Source organism: Antechinus flavipes, chromosome 5 (assembly GCF_016432865.1).
Source record: "Antechinus flavipes isolate AdamAnt ecotype Samford, QLD, Australia chromosome 5, AdamAnt_v2, whole genome shotgun sequence".
NCBI classification, from domain to species: Eukaryota; Metazoa; Chordata; class Mammalia; order Dasyuromorphia; family Dasyuridae; genus Antechinus; species Antechinus flavipes.
The window spans coordinates 162,354,278-162,375,371 of record NC_067402.1 but is presented as its reverse complement, the minus strand read 5'-3'; the positions used below and the strand labels follow the sequence as shown (position 1 = coordinate 162,375,371).

The following is a 21,094-nucleotide window of genomic DNA, read 5'->3' as shown; positions in this document are numbered from 1 at the left end:
TGGACTAGATCATTTCCCTAGTAATCAGTTTCAGATTGTATTCAGACAAAGATCTTTGAAACAATTCATCATCTGAATAGTATCTATAATTTCTAACAATTAAAGGATCTCTAAATGAAGAGATAGACATTATTTTTCCTTTCTTAAATTTTCATTTCAAAAATTCATATTTTGGAGTAAAAAAAAAAATCTCAAAGGTCCAACCTTTATTTAAAATATGAAATTCCCCTTTTTATATTCCTATCAAGGAGCCATCCCAGTCTCTAACTTGAAAATTTCAAAAACCAGGAACTCACTATCTAAAGCAGCCCAAGCAATAGTGAAACCAATCCAATAATTTAGTGTCAATTTTCTTAGGCATGATACAAGGAAGCAATACCCATACTGAGAAGCAACATATCCAAGTATCTAGAGAGTTGACCTCAGACCATTCTAGAGGAAGATTCAGTTCATATCCACTTCAGACAAACACTGGATATGTGAAGCTAGTAAGTCTCTTAAGCACTCAGTGCCTCATATGCAACTGTCTAAAACCATAAATGTTAGGAGAATTAGTAGAAGTTTCTTACTCAACGACTACACTGGACATACATTTAGGTAATAATGAAAGGTTCAGTAAAAAGAAAGCAAAACAAAAATCTCTAATACAGAGCTCACTGTGTTATTGTGAGCATAAATGTTTTTAGTTTTCCTTAAGGATTAAGCCCAACTGACTCTCAGGCAAATTTCATCCATCAGTTTTAGTTCTCCCTGCAGGGGGCCAAATAGAAATTTAATGTTCTCTTAGATGATAGTTCTTCAAATACTTGAAGAAAGATAATATATCCATTCCTCACTTTTCCTTTTGGTAGACTAAACATCCTTATTTCCTTCAGCTCAGCTTTGAATGGATCTGGAGTTGAAAGACTACAAGAAAGAGCTACTAAAGAGTAATTGTTGAAGTTGTTAGTTTTTAATTATAAATAAAAAAACTTTATATGTGATGTATATGTAAACATAAACATAATATTTAATTTATACTTTTGTTTATAGTCTTAATTTAGTTAATAATGTATTTTGATAGGATAGACTGCCCAAACTCCAGAAACTTCCTTGGTCTCATTTTTTTTGGAAATCTTTTATAATATAGGAATATCTTTTGGTGTTTATATGTCACTTATCACTGTAGCATTTCAAAGTGTATTGGGAATCTCAGGTATTCTGACGAGGATAAAAAAAGGAGCAAGTAGCTTATGTTGTTTGCATTAACTCTTTAGAACTGAACCTCTATAAAGCATGAAGTATCTACCTATCATGTTCAATGCCACAGACATTGACAAAGATTTATAAATCTGTCTACCTTGGCTCTAAAACACCTAAAACAACAATCTCAAAAGGAGAGCTGCAATCCAGATTTCATTCATTTGTTTTTAAACTCAATCACTTTACAAATTATTTTCAATAACACATTCCAAAAATCATGACTTATATAGCATGTCATAGACCTACTTCCTCAATTAAAGGGAAATCACATTCCATTTTCACTAGTAACTCTGGGTCTTAATCTCAAAACTCTTTTCAGAAACATAGAATGAATTAGCACTTTCATTAATATCATACGTAGAGAGCTTGTGATAAGTCACTGGCCAGGTTGATTTGATGAATTAAGAAGACAGAACAAAATAAAATTTGGATATCATGATTTCTAGCCATTTCCTTTGAATCCTAGCTGCAATATACAGGTAGTGGTAATAAAACTCCAAGTCTTCAGAACCTTCTAGATAACTGAGGAGTTACTAGTTATTTAGTTACATTATTTTAACTATTCCGAATATTACTATTAATTGTTATAAAATGTATAGCATTTCTCAGTCCTTTTAAATTAGCAATGTAAGAGATACATAGTTATATACTTTTTCCTGATGACTGTTACCATTATGAACATCAATTATGGAGTCATTATGAGCACTGGACTTGGAATCAAAAGACCTAGCTCTCCCATTTAAAGCCCTGTGACCACAAGCTAGATACTTTATAAACATTAGTTTCCTTTGTAAAACCAGGAAAATTACACTTGAACTATTTACTTCACTCATTTGTGAATAAAGCACTTTATAAAAGCTAAAGTGATACATAAATGCAAACTATTTTTTATTAGTTACAATTACTATTACCCTACAGTGATACTATCAGGATCTACAAGGGTGATAAGGCTATTTGCTGGTATGCTAAATTGCATATCACTAGCTTTCTGGTGAATGCTTTGAATATTCATAGATTTAGAGGTCAAAAAACTCTTAGAGGCCTATTTTTTTTCAACCTTCCTCAGAATCATACTGTTATATTTTCATTTACTTTGGAAAGCAAACAACTGATACTACAATTGCATAAGGATAAGTGGAGAGGTTTTAAGTAAAAGGCAAAGGGGAAACGAAAAGGGAACAAGAATTTATAAAGCACCCACAACATATGGGTCCTTGTAATGAATAAAACTGAATGAGATTTAGGGCATGAGTCTGATGCAATTACTGTGCTGTATTCAGAGAGTATTTTCTATGACAGTTATTTTTTGGTTTCAGATCAGAAAAAAATAGGTTGTAGATTATATGAAATGATGTCAAAATGATATTCAAAACAAAGGATTTAAAACTCTCCCACTTAGAGCTAGAGAATATGATTAAACATTAACAATAATACCATCTAGTAATTACCCTTTATATTTAACTAAGCAGCTTATCTCCTTTACCAGTTTAATACTTTGATAGACATAGTCTTCATATTTTCATACAAACATCTTACTTATTTCTTACCTCTCTCCTAACTCATGATATAACTGAAATCACATTATTTTAATTTGAAGCATTCTATATGTCTGAGTCTAATGACTATACTAAAAATATTAAAGAAAAACAAAAACAAAAAAAAAAAGCCCATAAGACTAGACAAAGTATGCAACAATTAAGTTCAAATTAGAAGCATAGGATATAGAAATTCCCAGAAAATAGATCATACTCCTAGAGTTCAAATGACCATTTTGCTTGTACTATGTGCTTATCAACCTAGTAAAACAAAACACCCATTAACTGGAGCTCAAGCCTGGAAAGAAATCCTTTCCATGGTTTTTAGAAAAGAGAGACAAGTATAAGACAACTAGTTAATGCTAGGCATTTAGTAAAAGAAACAAAAAATATTTTGAGGTGCTTTTCTAGGATCAATACTGATATTCAGAATAATTCTTCCTGTTCTTCCCTTTCCACCCCCAACTATAGAATCCTCAAAGAAATATGATCTGTAAAACAATAAAGTTACTGAGGCAGGAAGCAGAACTCATATTTTATAGGGTTTGAGGTTATTTTTTAATACTGATATTCTATGGATCTCAGTAACAAGGATAAAGTTTAAAAAAAAAAAGGGGGGGGGGATAAGGGTGTGTGAGAGGTATTGCTTGATATTGGAGTTAAACAGAAAATTTAAATACCTAGGTCCATTCTGAGAATTTTACTTAATGGAAGGTTTTGCTCTTATAGAATAATGCTCTTATCTTAAAATGGCAGGACTGCTTGAATCACATACTATATGTCCAAAGCTATTAAATTATACCCATGATATCATTCAATACCTCTTCTCTAGCACTGAACAAATTATAACTATTTGACCTGGTTAATTGTGAATTCCTATTTGGACTATTTTTGTTTGGGTCAAACAATTTGCAAGAGAATACAGTAAAGGTGCTAGAATTAAAGCAAAAGAAAAAAGTCTAACTATAGCTGGATTTGTCCATACATATGGTATTGAAGTATCAAGGTATAGACTTGGTTTACATACCTAGCCTTGGCATAACTGCTCCCAAAAACTGTTCATCTTCCTGGAAGTGATTCTCTTGTAAGCATTCCAGCAATTTCTGTAGGACATCTTGTGGTACCTTGCAGCCTGTGCCCTTCAGTTCAGTGAATCGGGTTAGCCGGAAACTCTTATCCAATTCGTAACTTTCTGGGTTAAAAGTTTCCCGAACAGACATGGCTCTTCGGCACACACTCTCACAGTTCAGTCCTTCTTCCCCCCTCCTCTAGTCTATTGGTTTCTTGCCTGGTCCACCTATATGCAAGTCACAAAAAGGCAACATTAGAATATTTCCTAGTACCTTTTCAAAAAGAAAATTGCTTCCTCTCTCCCCCATCCTCCCAATCCATAAAAGACTAATCAAGTGACTTAAAATCTTGTATAATTTTACTATATATCATTATTCCTTATATTAACTATTTTACAAACCAGAACAATAAAGACCCATCTCCAAAAGTTATTTGTATTAGGGGAAGTGGAGGAGGAAGAAAAAAAGCTTTTGTAGAGTGCTGATGGTCTCTCCTTAGCAAACGATATAGAACTCATAGAGCTCATCTAAAGAATACAAGATGCTTAAAGCATTATTATATCTTAGGGTCAAGCCAGAGGAAAGATAATATAAAAGTTAATGGAGATTACATCAGATTTATTTCATGTTAACTTCTTTCCTGAAAAATAGGTCCCAAAGATTCTCAAAGCACATGTTAAAATTAAAATTTAATATACACACACACCCTCAGAAACTTCAGTTGACAACTGGCATGTAATATATTTTAAAAGTTTAAAGTTCTTGGCAAAAATAACTGTTTTGTGGCAAATGTTCATGGAGAGGTAGGAGGGCTGTTAGACAATACATGGAAAACATATTAATGCAAATTCATTTGATGAAATTTTCTATAATGCCAAAATCTAATTTTAGAAGAAAATGTTTTTGCTCTGAGTCAGAGGTATACAAAATAATCCAAAATTAATAGGAGATCCCACAGAAGTGTACAACTTTCAAATGGGTGTGCCTATTGTCCACAGTATAACATAGTTATACAATATGGTTGTACTACTGTAGATTTCTTGATTTTTAAAAGATGAAAACCCATTTTTAGACAGCAAATATGCTATCTAACAACAGGTCTTCTCTGCATCACTGACAAAGCACCATAGATACTTTAATACTCTAATTTCATTGAAAGGCTTACAACAATTAAATCAAACTAACCACCAGTACTTAATATGCTTTCTCAATGCTAAAGACTACTCCAAAGTTTTTTGAGTTGAATGAAAACCAAAATTCAACTCTTGGATTTAATAAACCTTCAGGATTGATTCTTTTTTAAAAAATTTAATAGGGTATGGAATTACATAGGCAACTCAAATTTTAGAGCCACTTTCCCTTACAAAACTTCGGATTAAGAATATAATTTCCATTTACAGCAAGTGTTTTGCCTCTTCTGGTAGGCATACCACTTATTGAAAACACATCTTATAAAGCCTAACCGTGGGCAGTAATCCAAGCCTTAGTTACCAAAAAAACGTGTCTGGGATGAGCAATGATTTCAGTTTCAAACTTGTGGCTGTACGTAGCACAAGGCCTGTACCACTGGATTAAAAAAACCAACTTGTCAAAAAATACAGGGTGGCATTACCACTATAGCAAAAGTCAGAGATTGGTAATTTTTTTTTGACGGTTTGACAATTTATAGGAAAATATTTAAGTAGACTCACGGATTAAAAACCAAGACCCTCTTCATTGAAAATGCCTACGGACAAATCGATATATTCGACACATCTTCATTATAACCCACAGAGTGGGGAACCTGGAGAGAAACCAGTTTTGACCGTGGATGTGTATTTACAAGTCAATTCCCAGGATTTAAAAGTAAAAAGTTAAGAATGTAAAGTCGGGAGAATTCCTGATGGAGAATTCCGAAGATCAGGAATTCTCCCATTCAAACTTGAAAGAGAACATGAAGCACAAGAGACGCAATTCTGGAGAGGGGGAAACAGGAAATTCCCATTTTGGGGGCTAGCGATAGGAAGGGACCAAGGAATGGTCAAGGAAACCGGCAATTCCTGGGGTGGTGGAGGTGAAAGTCAATTTGCTTAACAAGAGGCTACACCTCCTTTCGCTACTCCCGCCCCCAGATGTTTACAATACTTTAAAACAATGACATGAATATGTAGAGCGAAGTTTAACCCCTTCCTTCTCAGGCGCGTTTAAGTGTTTTTAAAAGTGCCAGGTGGGAAGGGGGAGGGAGAGAGGCGCACCGAGCCCGCGGCCGCTGCCTCCACCTACCTACCCGAAGGCTCCGGGAAATAAACAATGGAGCAAGCACCACCACGCGGGGGCGAGGCGGCGGCGGCCCGGCTGTCCATGCGGCCGCAGGAGACTCGGGACACCTTAAATGCCAAGCCGCTGCCTTTAAAGGCAAATCAGGCCTCGGCCACGGCAGGCGCTCTTTGTGCGGTCGGCGGGGGCGGGGGAGCCGACGCTTTACACCGGGACATCCTCCGCCCGCCCCACGGCGGGAACACCCCTGTGCCCCCCCTCCCCGCCGCCGCCGCCGCCGCCACCAATGGGGAGGGAGCGCGCGCCAGGGGCAACCCGAGTCCCCCCCACCCCACCCCACCCCACCCCCATTACTCGGTTACGGTGAGGGGGGAAGGGAAATGCGAAGAGCCGTTTTTTTTTTTTGGAGGGGGGAACCAGGTAACAAGAACAAGTGTCAAGTGGAGGACGGAGTTAACTCTTTGCGGGAGTTTAGAAGGGGCAGAGAGGAGGTGGCTGTGTTAAGAATGAGCTTGTGTGTTGGGGAAAAGTGTTGAGGATGGGGGTGGGAAGGAGTTGGAACGGGAGGCGCCCGGGAGCCGCGCGCGCTGCGCTCCCCGGGACGCCCGAACAGGATTCCCTTAGCGGCGCGCGCACGCGGGCGCGGGGGCCCGCGAACTGCAGCGGCCAAACAAAAATGTCGGCGGGTGAAAAAATTAACCCGTGCGCTGCCATCGCTGCCGCCGCCGCCCTCCCCCCCAATTCACCCCTCCCCTCCTTAGTTCCCTCCCTCGCTCGCTCCCTCCCTCCTTCCTTCCCCAACTCAGAGCGGCTGCTGGTGGCGGCAGCGGTGGAGGCGGCAGCTACGGAGCGGGCGGTGCTTCTTTTTTAAAGCGGCCCCAACCACCCCACACTCCGGCCCCCCGCGCCAAGCTGGGCTCTAGCGGGCCAGCAGTGCACGTCTCCCAGCCAGTCCGAGGCCCGATGGAGCGGGGGATTTGCAAAGGGCGCTATAGAGCTTATTGATGAATATTCCCCTTTAAGCCAGGCGTGTCTCTCCCCCCTCCCCCCCAGTCAGGCTCTTACCGGTTCGCTTTTCGCCCTCCTCCTCCTCCTGAAAACGGGACTCCCGGCCGTTCCCACAATGCACCGGGCGCAGCCGGGGCTCCCTTAAGCGTCGCCTGAATAAAAATGCCGCTCCAGGCAGCTGGGAGGCCGTGAAGGAGGGGGTGGGGGGGTGGGGGTGAACCCCAGACCCGCACCTGGGTGCCTCGCCGGATCCTCGGCTCTTCAGTCCCTGGGTCCCCGGCTCCGAAACGGGGCTGCCAAAGGCATGCTGAGCACAAGGTGTGAGGGTCCTTTAAGGGCTGGCTACCTCCCTTTAAGGGGCGGTAGGGGCAGGAGACCTCGGAGCTGTTCGGTGGCGTGCGTGCGGCTCGGGGAAAGGGGGGGGGGAAATGCCTAACCCTGAGCCATGCAATGATTGGTCTCGGGGGAGCGGGAGGAGGATGGGGGGGGAGGCGTTTGCAAACTCTTGGTGCCACAGGCATCCGTTGCATGATGCAAAAGGATTGGTTTCAAAAGTTGCGAATTGTATTGGCACGGACAGATGGGTTCTCCAGCGCACCGGGCTTCTGGTCGTCCTAGATTCGGACGCGTTCCAGCTCCGGGGACTGTCCTTTCCGACATATCCGGGCTGAAGAGCGCTACGTGGGGCACGTTGCTCTTACCTGCTCCAGAACTTTCTTTACTCCTAACCAGAAAACATCGGAGAAGGCCGCACAAATTTTTTTTAAACATAAAATAAGGGTGCCAGAAAAAAACGGTTTCTGACACTATTAAGGAATTTGAAACGTAAGCGATCCGGTTGACTTGAAATTTAATTTATCTCCCTCCTATTTTATCATTTTTCAGAGAGAGACAAACTAATACTAAATTATAAAAATCTCTAGAAAACTTTTTTGAATATTGTAATAAGCTGTATTGGATATGCAAAATTAAGATTCACATGACATTAACTCACTTGCAGTGAGTGTTCCTTTACAGGCATGTAAATACTTTTTTTATTTTTTTAAGATGGATAGAGAAATAAGAGAACTTTTACTCATTTTAAAAATCTAGATGGCCACTCCCCTCGTTCCTTTTAGTTACTTGCTGAAGTAAAGTTCAAAACCGATGTAAAGGCAGTATATTCCTCCTGTTCTTTCCAATAAATGGAGTCTTAGTGTTCTATAAATCCGTAACATAATTGTTTTTGATAACTCATAATTAGCAATTTAAGGTTTATAAAACACATAATATATGTATAGGAATCAAAAGATTTTGTTTTTGTTGACTAGTGCCCAATTCTTTATGAGGATGGTAACCCATATTATCCCGTGGGGTTTTCTTGGCAAAGATGGTGGTTTGCCATTTCCTTTTCCAGTAGATTAAGGTAACAAAATTAAAGGACTTGGCCTGAGTCACACAATAAGTGTTTGAGACTGGATTTGAACTCATGTTTTCCCAACTATCTACTCCACCTAACTGTCCCTGAAGTCAGAGAGCTTGAGTTCAAATATTGGCCTAGCTTTTAAGTTTCTATGTAACTTTGACCAAAGCATGTAACTCGGGTCCTTAATTCCTTTGAAGAGGTTGGATTAGATGACTTTGTCCCTCTTACATTTTGATCTAATAAAAACATTTGAAAAATAAAGTGACAAAAAAAAAACACTTTCATTTCTTTTTTACTTCATTTCATTAAAGTTGACATTTTCTAAACTATTTTGTCAGTAGACCATCTGGGGACTTGAATACTGAAAGAACAACAACAACAAAAAAAAAAAATTGGTGTTAACTTGACTACTAATCACAGAAATGGGGAGGAAAGGTAGAGGATGAAAGGACTTTAGAGGAATAAAAACATTAGAGATCACCTTGTCCAACTTCTTCTTATCCAAATGAGGCAAAGGTCTAGAATAGTTGTGATTTTTTTTCCCCCCTGAAGACACTTTGAATGTAAGCACTGTAGTAGAGCTAATAATGAAGCCCATAGGTAGGAGTTGTTTGAGCAAAGGAGCTGGGTTCCAGTATCCCCTCTGCCACTTACAACCTTGGGTAATTGATAGAATCTCCCTGGACCTTCCATTTCCATATCTCTAAAAAGAAGAAGTTAAATCACTTCCAGATCTAGCTTGATGTTCCCATGTTCTTTCAGCTCCAGAATCATCACTTTTTGCCACTATATTTCACTGCCTCTCAAGCCCATTTTCATTCAGAAATTGTTTCTATGTAATATGTATTTGATGTGTAATTTAACATTTGATGTTTTAAGGAAAGAATATCTCTTAGTATTTAAATGGAATTCATCATGTGCAGATAAGCAAAATGTAGTTTTTCTTTAAACTTTTTTAGGAAAACAAGCCTAAGTTCTATGATTCTTAAAAGGAATCCTATCTAAGAAATTCTACAGAGAACTCTGTACTGAACAGTGTTCAAAAATTCCTATGAAAAATAATGATAATCCCTGATATCATGGTAGTGCTTTATGGTTATTAAGGTATTTGCTTAGTACATTCTCATTTAATGACTGCATTTTTCTTATTTTTATCACTAAAACAGACCAAAAAACCTTCATCTTATTTTTCACATGTACTCATTGCCCTGGACAAGCTATTGTTTGAATTAGTTCTTAGTTTTATATTTATTGTATAATGTTGCATATTTGTATATACATTGCTTCTGCTTCTCTAAGAAACCATGTCTTCATTAACTTTGTACCACATGGCCACTCAGCATGACATTTTGGACATAATATTTAACAAAAGAGTTGAATACTAAATAAATGCTGTTGATGTATAGTTGTTTCTTCCACGTTCGACTCTTTGTGATCCCATTTTGGGGTTTTCTTGGCAAAGATACTAGTGTGATTTGCCATTTCTATCTCCAGATCATTTTACAAATGAAGAAACTAAGGCAAGTAATAGAAGTGACTTGTCCAGGGTCACACAGTTTCTGTTTGAGATCACATTTGAACTCAGATCTTCCTGACTCCAGACCAACAGTTTTATCCACTTCAACGCCTAGCTACTCTACTGAACAAATGAATCACCTTCAAACTGGAAACCTTGAGACTGGGCTTAAACATTTTTTAAAAATTTAAGTGGGTTGTTTATTTTGTTTCTTTTTACAAAGTTAACACTAAACAGAATGAATACTTTCTAAGTAGGACAGAAGATTCTAGAGCATTGAACTTGAAGTAAAAATAAACTGAACTCAAACTTTTCTACGGACATTAACTTATGTAGCCCTAGACAAGCTTCTTATTAACCTCAATTTTCTCATCTCTAAAATAATAATAATACTTCAACAGATAGAGTGATAAATATCCGATGAAATAACAGATTAAATGTTTTGTAAATCTTAAAGTGCTTATATAAGGGCTTGATAGTATTATAAAACTTTGAATATATTATATACAACTTGCTTTTTCTTTAAGTATATAATAAATTCAATAAGTTCCAAAGAAGGACTGCTTGTCATAGTTTCCTTCTGAACTTTTGTACTCTGGATTTGGAAAATACTTTAAAGCTCTTTTCTTTTTCAATCCTATTGCCACCTCCTTTTACCTCCCACTACTCCTCCCTCCTTTAAAAAAAAAAAAAAAAAAAAAGGAAAAAATTTCTTTGTTAATCAAGCAAAACAAAATCCTTATTGGCTATGTTTATACATGTATATCTTATTTTGTGCCTTGAGTCTATTATCTCTATCTGGAGGTGAGTAGTGTGCTTCATCAGCATTCTGGAATCATTGTTGGTAATTGCATTCATCAAAGTTCTAAAGTCTTTCAAAGCCATTTATCTTTGCAGTATTGTTATTGTGTAAATTCTTCTGGTTTTGTTCTCTTGATTCTGTATCAGTTCTTACAAAGCCTGTCCCCATTTCTTTGAAAACCATTCCTTTTGTCACTTTTTACTATTTTACTATTTCTTACTGAATACATTGCATTTATGTACCATACTTTAAGCTGTTATAAAAAGAGATGCTAAAAATCTTTTTTTTTTTTTTTTTGCATAAATGGGTACATAACTATTTGATCTCTCTAGTAGAAGCTTAGAAGTTTATTGCTGAACCAATGGGTATGCATAGTTTAATGAAAGGGCATAATTCCAAATTACTTTCCAGATTGGCTGTACTAATTCATAACTCCATTAGAGTAAATACTGTTTTCCAAAGTATTTCCACCAGTTTCCGTTTTTTGTCATCTTTCCCAAATCTGATGGATGTGAGGTGGAATCAAAGAGTTGTTTTAGTTTGCATTTTTCTATAGTAATTTAGCACATTTCCCCCTCCAAAATGCTTGTATTTGTCTTGTTTTGACTTAGTTTTTCCAGTATATTGTAAGCTCATATAGAGCAGGGAAAGGTATTGCTAGACTGAAAAGAAAGTTAATTGTAAAGCAGATTGTGAATTTGAGGAAACAACCTTAGAATGGACCAGGAACAATTCACATTGTTATAAGAGAAAATCCTCTTATTTTAAAAACACTTTTCTCCAATCATGAGTATATTATTCCTACTTGCTAATTTCATATAGAAATTAATTAGGCTAATGCAGACAAGATTAGAAGGGAAACAATAAACTGGGAAAACATTTTTACAGTCAAAGGTTCTGATAAAGGCCTCATTTCCAAAATGTATAGAGAATGGACTCTAATTTATAAGAAATCAAGCCATTCTCCAATTGATAAATGGTCAAAGGATTTGAACAGACAATTCTCAGACGAAGAAATTGAAACTATTTCTAGCCATATGAAAAGATGCTCCAAATCATTATTAATCAGAGAAATACAAATTACGACAACTCTGAGATACCACTACGCACCTGTCAGATTGGCTAGAATGATAGGGAAAGATAATGCAAAATGTTGGAGAGGATGTGGGAAAACAGGGACACTGATACATTGTTGATGAAATTGTGAATACATCCAGCCATTCTGGAGAGCAATTTGGAACTATGTTCAAAAAATTTTGATAACTGTGCATACCCTTTGATCCAGCAATGTTTCTACTGGGCTTATCCCCCAAAGAGATACTAAAGAAGGGAAAGGGACCTGTATGTGCCAAAATGTTTGTGGCAGCCCTGTTTGTAGTGGCTAGAAGCTGGAAAATGAATGGATGTCCATCAGTTGGAGAATGGTTGGGTAAATTGTGGTACATGAATGTAATGGAACATTATTGTTCTGTAAGAAATGACCAGCAGGATGAATACAGAGAGGCCTGAAGAGACTTACATGAACTGATGCTAAGTGAAATGAGCAGAACCAGGAGATCATTATATACCTCAACAACGATACTGTGTGAGGATGTATTCTGATGGACGTGGATCTCTTTGACAAAGAGATCTAACTCAATTTCAACTGATTAATGATGGACAGAAGCAGCTACATCCAAAGAAAGAACACTGGGAAATGAATGTAAACTGTTTGCATTTTTGTTTTTCTTCCCAGGTTATTTTTACCTTCTGAATCCAATTCTTCCTGTGCAACAAGAAAACTGTTAGGTTCTACACACATATATTGTATCTAGGATACACTGTGACATATTTAAGTTGTATAGGACTGCTTGCCATCTGGGGGAGGGGGTGAAGGGAGGGAGGGGAAAAGTCAGAACAGAAGTGAGTGCAAGGGATAATGTAAAAAATTACCCAGGCATGGGCTCTGTCAATAAAAAGTTATTTTTTAAAAAAAGAAATTAATTAGGAACATTACCTGGGGCCATATAGAGACCTGATGAGATGAACATGTTCAAAGGAGTTTATGGAATGGAAATGAGATTTTCAGAGTATAAATTGTTGTCCTGTTTGGCTAATTTGTATCCTGTTAGGAAGCTGGAATGATTTCCTGGAAATGTTTGAGCCAAGTGATTGTATATATCTAATTCTGAAGAGCTTTGTCCCAGAATCATTTAGACTACTGAAAACTAAGGACAAATTAAAATAGAAAATGGGGATAGTAAGGATTTCAATAGTATTGTTTAATAAGAGAGTTAATACAATCTGGAGTCAAATTAATAGAAGCTTGAGGCTTAAAATGAGAGATGATGTTCCCACTATACTTTCCCTAGTTGTAGACTATTTGTATCTAGAGAACCATATACACTCAGTGATAAAGGTTAGGTAAGAATTGAGGGAGAAAATGGCCCATTTTTACCTAGTCAAAAAAAAATCAATCTGGGAAGGGAAGAAACTTCAACGTTTCTGGCCAAAACAGAAACAATTGCCATCTACATTCACTCTCAGTCTATCGGGGTCTAAAGAATGTACAACTGGAGCCTAGACTGTGATCTGTTATTGGCCAACCAATGAGCAGAGTGATTTGGGTTTAAGGCATAATCCTTAAGAAAGAACTATAGCAGGAAATCCCAAGATATCTTGGAAGATTTCAGCGATCAAAAAAAATTAACATTCCTTTCAGCAGAGGACCTCCAGGTAAGGATATGATATTCTATTTAGAAAGAAAGGAAGGGAGGAAGGAAGGAAAAAAGCTGTTGCCCAACTGAACAGTTCAGTTGGCTCCCCAGTGGGGCAACTCTACTCACAGAGGTTGTTACCTGAGATGTGTTGAAGACTTTAGTTTAAAAAGGCCAAGGTCTACAGTTGCATCCCCTAAGGCCATCTTTGGTTGTCCAGGATCCATATCTATCCACTGGACCCAGATAGCTCTGGAGGGGAAAATGAGGCAGGTGGCCTTGCGTGGCCCTCCCTCACAACCAATTCACATGTCGTGGTATCCCCTCCCTGATTTCATGGTCCTCTTTGAGAATGAAGCATAAACAACAACAGAGGGCTATGTCCAGTTCTGGTGCTACTTTTTAAGCAGGAGATTGGTAGTGTAGAAGACATGCAGTTAGGTGTCAATCTGGTATTTAGAGTACCAGGCCTGAAGTCAGGCCTGAGTTCAAATCTAGCCATGTGACTCTGGGTAAGCTACTTAGCCCTGTTAGCTTCCATTTCCTCTTCTGCACAATGAGTTGGAGAAGGAAATGGTGAAACACACCCTTTACCAAGAAAATCCCAAATGGGGCCAGGAAGAGTCTCAACAAGACTAAATGACAAAGCTTGCAAGGAATAGTGAGGAGACTGAATTCCTTACCTAATGAGAATCAACTAGGGAAGTTTAGGCTTAGAAAAAGATTTAGAAAAAAATGATGGGCAGAGGGGTTGACATAGAGGAGCAATATGTGTATAAATGAGTGACTACTTTTTAAAAAGCATTTATATTGAGCACCATGTGCTTAGCATCATGCTAATTGTTTAGGATACAAGGCATAAAAAGTAGTCTATGCTGTGTAGAACTCACACTTTGATCCTATGATATCATATATATATATATATATATATATATGATAGTTTAGCTGCAGTTAATGGAAAGGCTTGAAGTCATTAGGCTGCACTGGGAAGCGAGCCCCACTACTGACTATCATTATTAGGAAAGGGGTAGTAGGCCTAAGGGTCAAAGTGGAAAGGAGATGCTTTATTCCCTCCAACAGTTAGGGAAGGGGATTAGGCTGGAGAGGGGGTGGTTCATTGTTGGATCAGGATGGGAACTGAGGAAGGCGGGATTGTCAAGAAGATTAGGGGTAGGCTCTGTGGCAATCCAAAATGGAGAAGGAAGAGGTTAGGTCTAGCCTGACACCAGTTTGGGTTTAGGCCCTCCAACTGTCCTCCAAGGGGAAGGGAAGAATTATTGAAAATATAGTAGAAAGAGCATTGGATTTAGTGTAGAGGACCTTAGTTTGAATGCATCTCAGCCACTTAGATTATCTTTATGTCCTTGAACAAATTGTCAAATCTTTGGGACTGTCTCTTCATCTGTAAGATGATTCGGTTGGACTATGTGACTCATAAATACACCTCTGATACTGTGATCTAATTACCTTCAAGCCTTTCAAGGATTGTCTTGTAGAATGTTCTGTTTGGCTTCTGGGGATAGAATTTGGATCAATGGATAGAAAGTAGGGAGTCAGATTCCAGCTGAATGTAAGGAAAAAAATTTCCTAACAACTAGAGGCAGCTGGGTGGTGCAGTGGCTAGAGCACTGACTGGCTTTCAGGATGACGTTAGTTCAAATTTGATCTCAGACATTTACTTCACCTCTGAGTACCTCAATTTCTACAATTGTAAATGGGAATCATAATAGCACCTCCCAGGACTGTGGTGAGGATCAAGTGAGTTAATATTTGTAAAGTATTTAGCACAGTACCTGTCACAAACTAGACACTAAATATAGTACTTGTGACTTCCTAACTGCCCCAAAATGGAATGGGCTTATTTAGAAGATGGATTCTTCCTCACATTATGCTAGCTTTCCAATTGGGTCTCACTGTCTCATAACTTCCTCCAATCTACCCTCATATGTCCTAAAGCTCACATGGGTCAGACCATGTTACTACACTTTTCAGTAAATTCCAGTAACTATTGCCTCCAGTATCAAATACAAACTCTGCTGGGCATTTAAATCCCTTCGCAAATAACATTCCACTTATCTTTCCAGCCTCATTACACATTATTCCCTTTCATGTATTCTATGACTCACCCAAATTGTCACTATGCAAGGCGTTCCATGTCTTGTCTTTATATCTTTTGCACTAGGGGTCCTCCATGCCTCAAATACATTTCTTCATTGGGAATTTTTTTTTTTAACTCTAAACCATATCCCTAAACCAGGTATTCTTTCTGACTCCTTAGTACTGTCTTCTCTGTGTCCTATATGTGTGTCCTATTTGCCTTCTCTGGTAACAGCCTGCATCCCTCAAGTGTTTTGTTTTGTTTGCTTTTCTTTTTTCTAAAATGTCTTCTGCCCCAGGGACTGTGACTGGGTGATGAAAGGACAGGCCTGAACCAACTCAGATTAATTGCAATGCTTAATCTTGGTCCTGGTGAACAGATGACAGAACATGTTTCTTTTCTCTTAGTTAAGAGGTTGTGTAAAAAATGTTGGTTTTGCTTAACTTTTCCCTTGTTAAGGGGAGGGTTCAGTGAGAATGAGATGTGGGGTAGCATATAGGATGTAAATGAGGGATAAAAACCTTAAGAGACTATAAGAAAGCATTTATTTATTTATTTTTAGTAATTGTTAAAGATAAGACAAGGAAGGTAAGACTGCTGTTGACAGATCCTCCCTCCTATGAATACTCTCCCTGAGCCACTCCCTAATCCAAAGGGCATGTCAGTACCTGGGAACTTCCAACGTACGTAATAGAATTTGCTTTTCCTCTTTTCCATCATACTAGACCATTTAGAAAATCAATTACATTTCATTTTACCCTCACAACAATCTTGAGAATCAGTTATTATTACTCTTATTTTATAGATAGATATACTAAGGCTGAGAGAGATGAACTGACTTGTTCAAGGCCAAAGAACTAGTAGTCTTTTTGATACCGACCCACAGAACTGTGGGGCAAAAGGGCCAAGGCAATTAGGTAATTCTGCCTTATTTATTAGGGCAAGTAGATGGCACAATGAATAAAGTGCCAGGCCTGGAGTCAGGAAGATCTCAATTAAAATCTGACCTCAGACACTAGTGACCACCGGCATTTAACCATGTTTTCTTCAGTTTTCTCATCTGTAAAATGACCTGGAGAAAGAAATTGTCAACCATTCCAATATCTTTGCCAAGAAAACCCCCAAAGGGGTGATAAAAGAATCTGACAGGACCAAAATGATGGAACGACATCAATTATAATTAATAACCAAGGCACAGGAAGCCTCTTAGTACTTTCCTTTACCAGTATCAAAGGCCTTGGTCAAATCAACCAAAGTTGTATACAGATTTCTGCTTAGTTCGAAACATTTCTCCTGGAGTTGTCAGGCAGCAAATACCTTTTCAATTGTTCCTCAGCCCTTTAAAACCACACTGGCTCTTGAGTAGATGACCATCTTCTAGGTGAGGGATCAGCCTGTTAAAGAGGACTGTGGCAGGATTTGTCAGCAATGACTAAGGGAGAGACTCTTTTGTGATTGTCACTTTCATTTATGGAGGTATACAAGGGAGGTATCCTTGAACTCTTAGGGAATCACCTCCTTTTGACATATAACCCAAATAATTTCTGTCAGTTTTTGTATAAACAGTGGATGTCCAGTCTTGTAAATCTCATTTGGAATAGAATTAGCCCTGGGTTCTTTGCCACACAAAAAGAGTCTAATAGCTTTCTAAACTTCTTCAGTTGTAAGCCTAGCTAGAGGGGAATTGATTTTGACTTGAGATATGCAGTCAGTGACTTCAGCATTGGTTGATAGTGGTCTGTTGAGAACATTATGGAAGTGTTCAGCCTATGTCTCTAGGATCATGTATTTATCACTAAAAAATATGACTCCATCAGGGCTGTAGTTTAGGTGTACCATAGATCTTTGGCCCTTAAATAGTCTTCAAAGCATTATAAAAGTGCTTTGGATTGTTACTATTACTATAAAATTGAATTTTATCTGCTTCTTACTGAGCCAAGAATTCAGATCTCTCTAGACTTTGTTTATACTTTTGCTTTCGATGGAATTAAATGCTGTCTTCTTAGAGGCAGATGAAATATCCTTGTAAGCCCTGTGGCATCCTTATTTTTTTGTTTAGTAATTTTTGAATTTCCCTATGATTTTCATCAAAGCCATTCCAATATATACAAGTATTCTGGCCCAGATAAGGACATGTGATGCTATATACCAAATCTCTGAAAGCTGCCTATTCCTTTTCTGCTCCACTGTTGTCAATCACTGTTATCACTGTTGTCAATAGGCTTATTTCCCTCCAAGTTGGCAACAAACTCTTCATATGTGGAGGAATGCTCTAATCCATTGACATTAAATCTTCTGATATTTGTCTTACCTTGGGGGCACAATTTTTGTTAAATGTGAATGTTGAGGTTGGATAAGATAAATCTGTGATTGGTCTAACACTCTGCACCATCCATCACTTTAGTCACTCTCACAAACTATCTCTTCTCTTCCAATGACACAGTTTATTAAATGCCAAGATTTACTGTGAGGATATATGTAATGTTCTGGGTTGGTTTTCTGGAGGTCTTGGAGCATCCTTCCTTTCAGCAGGGTAATCACCCCAAGAATAGCCAGGTGTTAAAGTCCAAAAGTCTTTATTGTCTCCTTCACCTGGTACTTAGCTAGCTTTATTGTGGCCTTCAGAGGGACTTGGTTTCAGTGGAGAAGATGCAGGAGGACAGACCAGCTACAACAAGGCTGATGAAGATGGAAATCTTTCTCTCTGGCTCCGAGAGCTTGAGCTCTTGCCTCCAGTCTGCTTGTCCTCCCTGGCTCTGAATCCCACCTGGCTTATATGCTCTACACTGAGTATAAACCAATCATTATATCACTAGGAAACCATTATTTGTTGTAAGATTAAATCAATCATACTGAACTTAGAGAACTATTAATCACCATGCTAAACTTGATAACCATTGTCTCATCAATTCCACTGAATTCACACCTTGTAAAAATCCTTGTTTCAAATTCAGAGTTATGGCCCATAACAGGTGTGTTCATAAAATTTTAGTGATTTAAATAAACAGGAGACAGTATTGATGATGAGAAGGTTATGAGACATTTAAGCCTTTAGTCATAAGTTACCATTGTCTGTTTCCAATTCCATTCCGCCACAAGGAATCCTTGCCATATCTGTTACTCTGTGCCTATTCCTGCATTAAAGTCACTTTATTGTGACTTAAAGTCACAAAATTACAAGCTTGTCCTCTTTCAGCAAACTGATAATGAGGTTTCCAGTTCTTCATAACATTTTTCTTTGATATCATTTGAGTTTGTTATAATGGGAATATAGGTATTGATGATAACAGTATGGCACTTTCCTGCAAGTACTAGTGCATTGCCATAAAAATATTGTTCCTTTCTTTTGGGAGGCATACAAGCTTGTTAAGATTATATTTGATTGTGAAACAGAAAAATATGTGTCCAGCTCCAACTTTAGTAAGCTGGCCTCATTTGCCAACCTTATTTCATCTAGGGCAGTTATTTGGATGCAGTATCTGATGAGTTCTCTCATGCAAGAACTATTACTGTTTCAATTTTGTTTTGTGTTATGGGACACACGTTCTATATATCTGTTCTAGACTTTAGAGAAAATGTTAATAATGCACATTAAACTTAAAGATGTACCCTGTGTACATCATCATTTCCCATGCTTCTCTCTCCCTTGTCCCAAGCCAGTTGAGCCAGCCAATCATGAGAGCTTTGAAAATAATAAGATGGTATAATGGATAGAGTTCTGGTTGTGAAGTCAGAAAGATGATTCAAATGGAGTCTCAGATATCAGCAATGTGGCTGCTGGCAAGTCTTATAACCTGTATCTGTCTCAGTTTATTTGCAGAACAAGGATAATAACACCTGTTATGCAAGGGGAAAAAATAAATAATGCTTATAAAGTATTTACAAACCTTTAAAGCACTATAGAAATGCTAGCTCTGATTATTTCTGCAGGTTGTAATGGGTTGTTTCTGTGAGGATATAGCAAGGAAGGAGGCAGGTGACTATGTCACCCTCTCTTGATAACTTTTTGAGCATGGTTCCAAATTGCTCTCCAGAATGGCTGGATGCATTGGTGGTTCGTTCCACCAACAATGTATCAGTGTCCCAGTTTTCCTGAATCCCCTCCAACATTCAGCATTATCTTTTTCCTGTCATCTTAGCTAATCTGACAGGTGTGTAGTGGTATCTCAGAGTTGTCTTAATTTGCATTTCTCTGATCAATAGTGATTTGGAGCACTTTTTCATATGACTAGAAATAGTTTCAATTTCTTCATCTGAGAATTGTCTGTTCATATCTTTTGACCATTTATGACTTGAAAAATGGCTTGAATCTTATAAATTTGAGTTAATTGTCTATATATTTTAGAAATGAAGCCTTTATCAGAACCTTTGAATGTAAAACTGTTTTCCCAGTTTATTGCTTCCTTTTTAATCTTGTCTGCATTAGTTTTGTTTGTACAAACACTTTTTAACTTAATATAATCAAAATCATCTATTTTGTGATCAATAATTTCTAGTTTTTCTTGGGTCACAAATTTCCTCTTCCACAGATCTGAGAGGTAAACTATCCTATGTTCTCCTAATTTGTTTATAATATCATTCTTTATGTCTAGATCATGAACCCATTTCGACCTTATCTTGGTATATGATATTAGGTGTGGGTCAATGCCTAGTTTCTGCCATACTAGTTTCCAATTTTCCCAGTTTTTTCAAATAGTGAATTCTTATCCCAAAAGCTGGGGTCTTTGGATTTGTCAAACATAGATTGCTAAAGCTACTGACTATTTTGTCCTGTGATACCAACCTATTTCACTGAACAACTACTCTGTTTCTTAGCCAGTACCAAGTGGTTTTGATGACCACTGCTTTATAATATAGTTTTAGTTTTGATACAACTAGGCCACCTTAATTTGCTTCCATCCTCCCTCCCCCCCATCCCCAATAATTCCCTTGAAATTCTTGACCTTTAATTCTTCCAGATGAATTTTGTTATTATTTTTTCTAGGTCAGTAAAATAGTTTCTTGGGAGTTTTATTGGTATAGCATTAAATAAGTAGATTAGTTTAGGTAGTATTACATTATTATATTCATTCCACCTATCCAAGAGCACTTGATATTTTTCCAATATGAAGGACTCATATTTGTGTGGAAAGTGTTTTATAGTTTTGCTTATGTAGTTCCTGACTTTCCCTTGTCAGGTAGATTCCCAAAATTTTTATACTACCGACAGTTATTTTAATGGAATTTCTCTTTGTATATCTTACTATTGGATTTTGTTAGTGATATATAAAAATGCTGATAATTTTTTTGGATTTATTTTGTATCATGCAACTTTGCTAAAGTGAATTATTTCTAATGGTTTTGAGTTGATTCGTTAGGTTCTCTAAGTATACCATCATATCATCTGCAAAGAGTGATAATTTGGTTTCCTCATTACCTACTCTAATTCCTTCCATTTCTTTTTCTTCTCTTACCAAAGCTAGCATT

At 37.8% G+C, this 21,094-nt stretch overlaps 1 protein-coding gene across 5 annotated transcripts in view; it reads right to left on the bottom strand.

Annotated features, from left to right (window-relative positions):
• The window catches only part of SEPHS1 (selenophosphate synthetase 1), an 87,340-nt gene that overhangs the window by 34,028 nt on the left and 32,218 nt on the right, over positions 1 to 21,094 (bottom strand). Inside the window, exons 1-2 of one of the 5 annotated variants that reach the window (XM_051963213.1) lie at positions 7,169 to 7,500; positions 3,805 to 4,074 (exon numbers count right to left, since the gene is read on the bottom strand). In XM_051963213.1, coding sequence (XP_051819173.1) covers positions 3,805 to 3,997 — 193 coding nt within the window. In that variant the 5' untranslated portion in view covers positions 3,998 to 4,074; positions 7,169 to 7,500. Of the gene's footprint in view, positions 1 to 3,804; positions 4,075 to 5,538; positions 6,034 to 6,109; positions 6,212 to 7,168; positions 7,501 to 21,094 lie in introns of those variants that run through there. The other 4 variants (XM_051963215.1, XM_051963217.1, XM_051963216.1 and 1 more) reach the window with 4 other exon arrangements.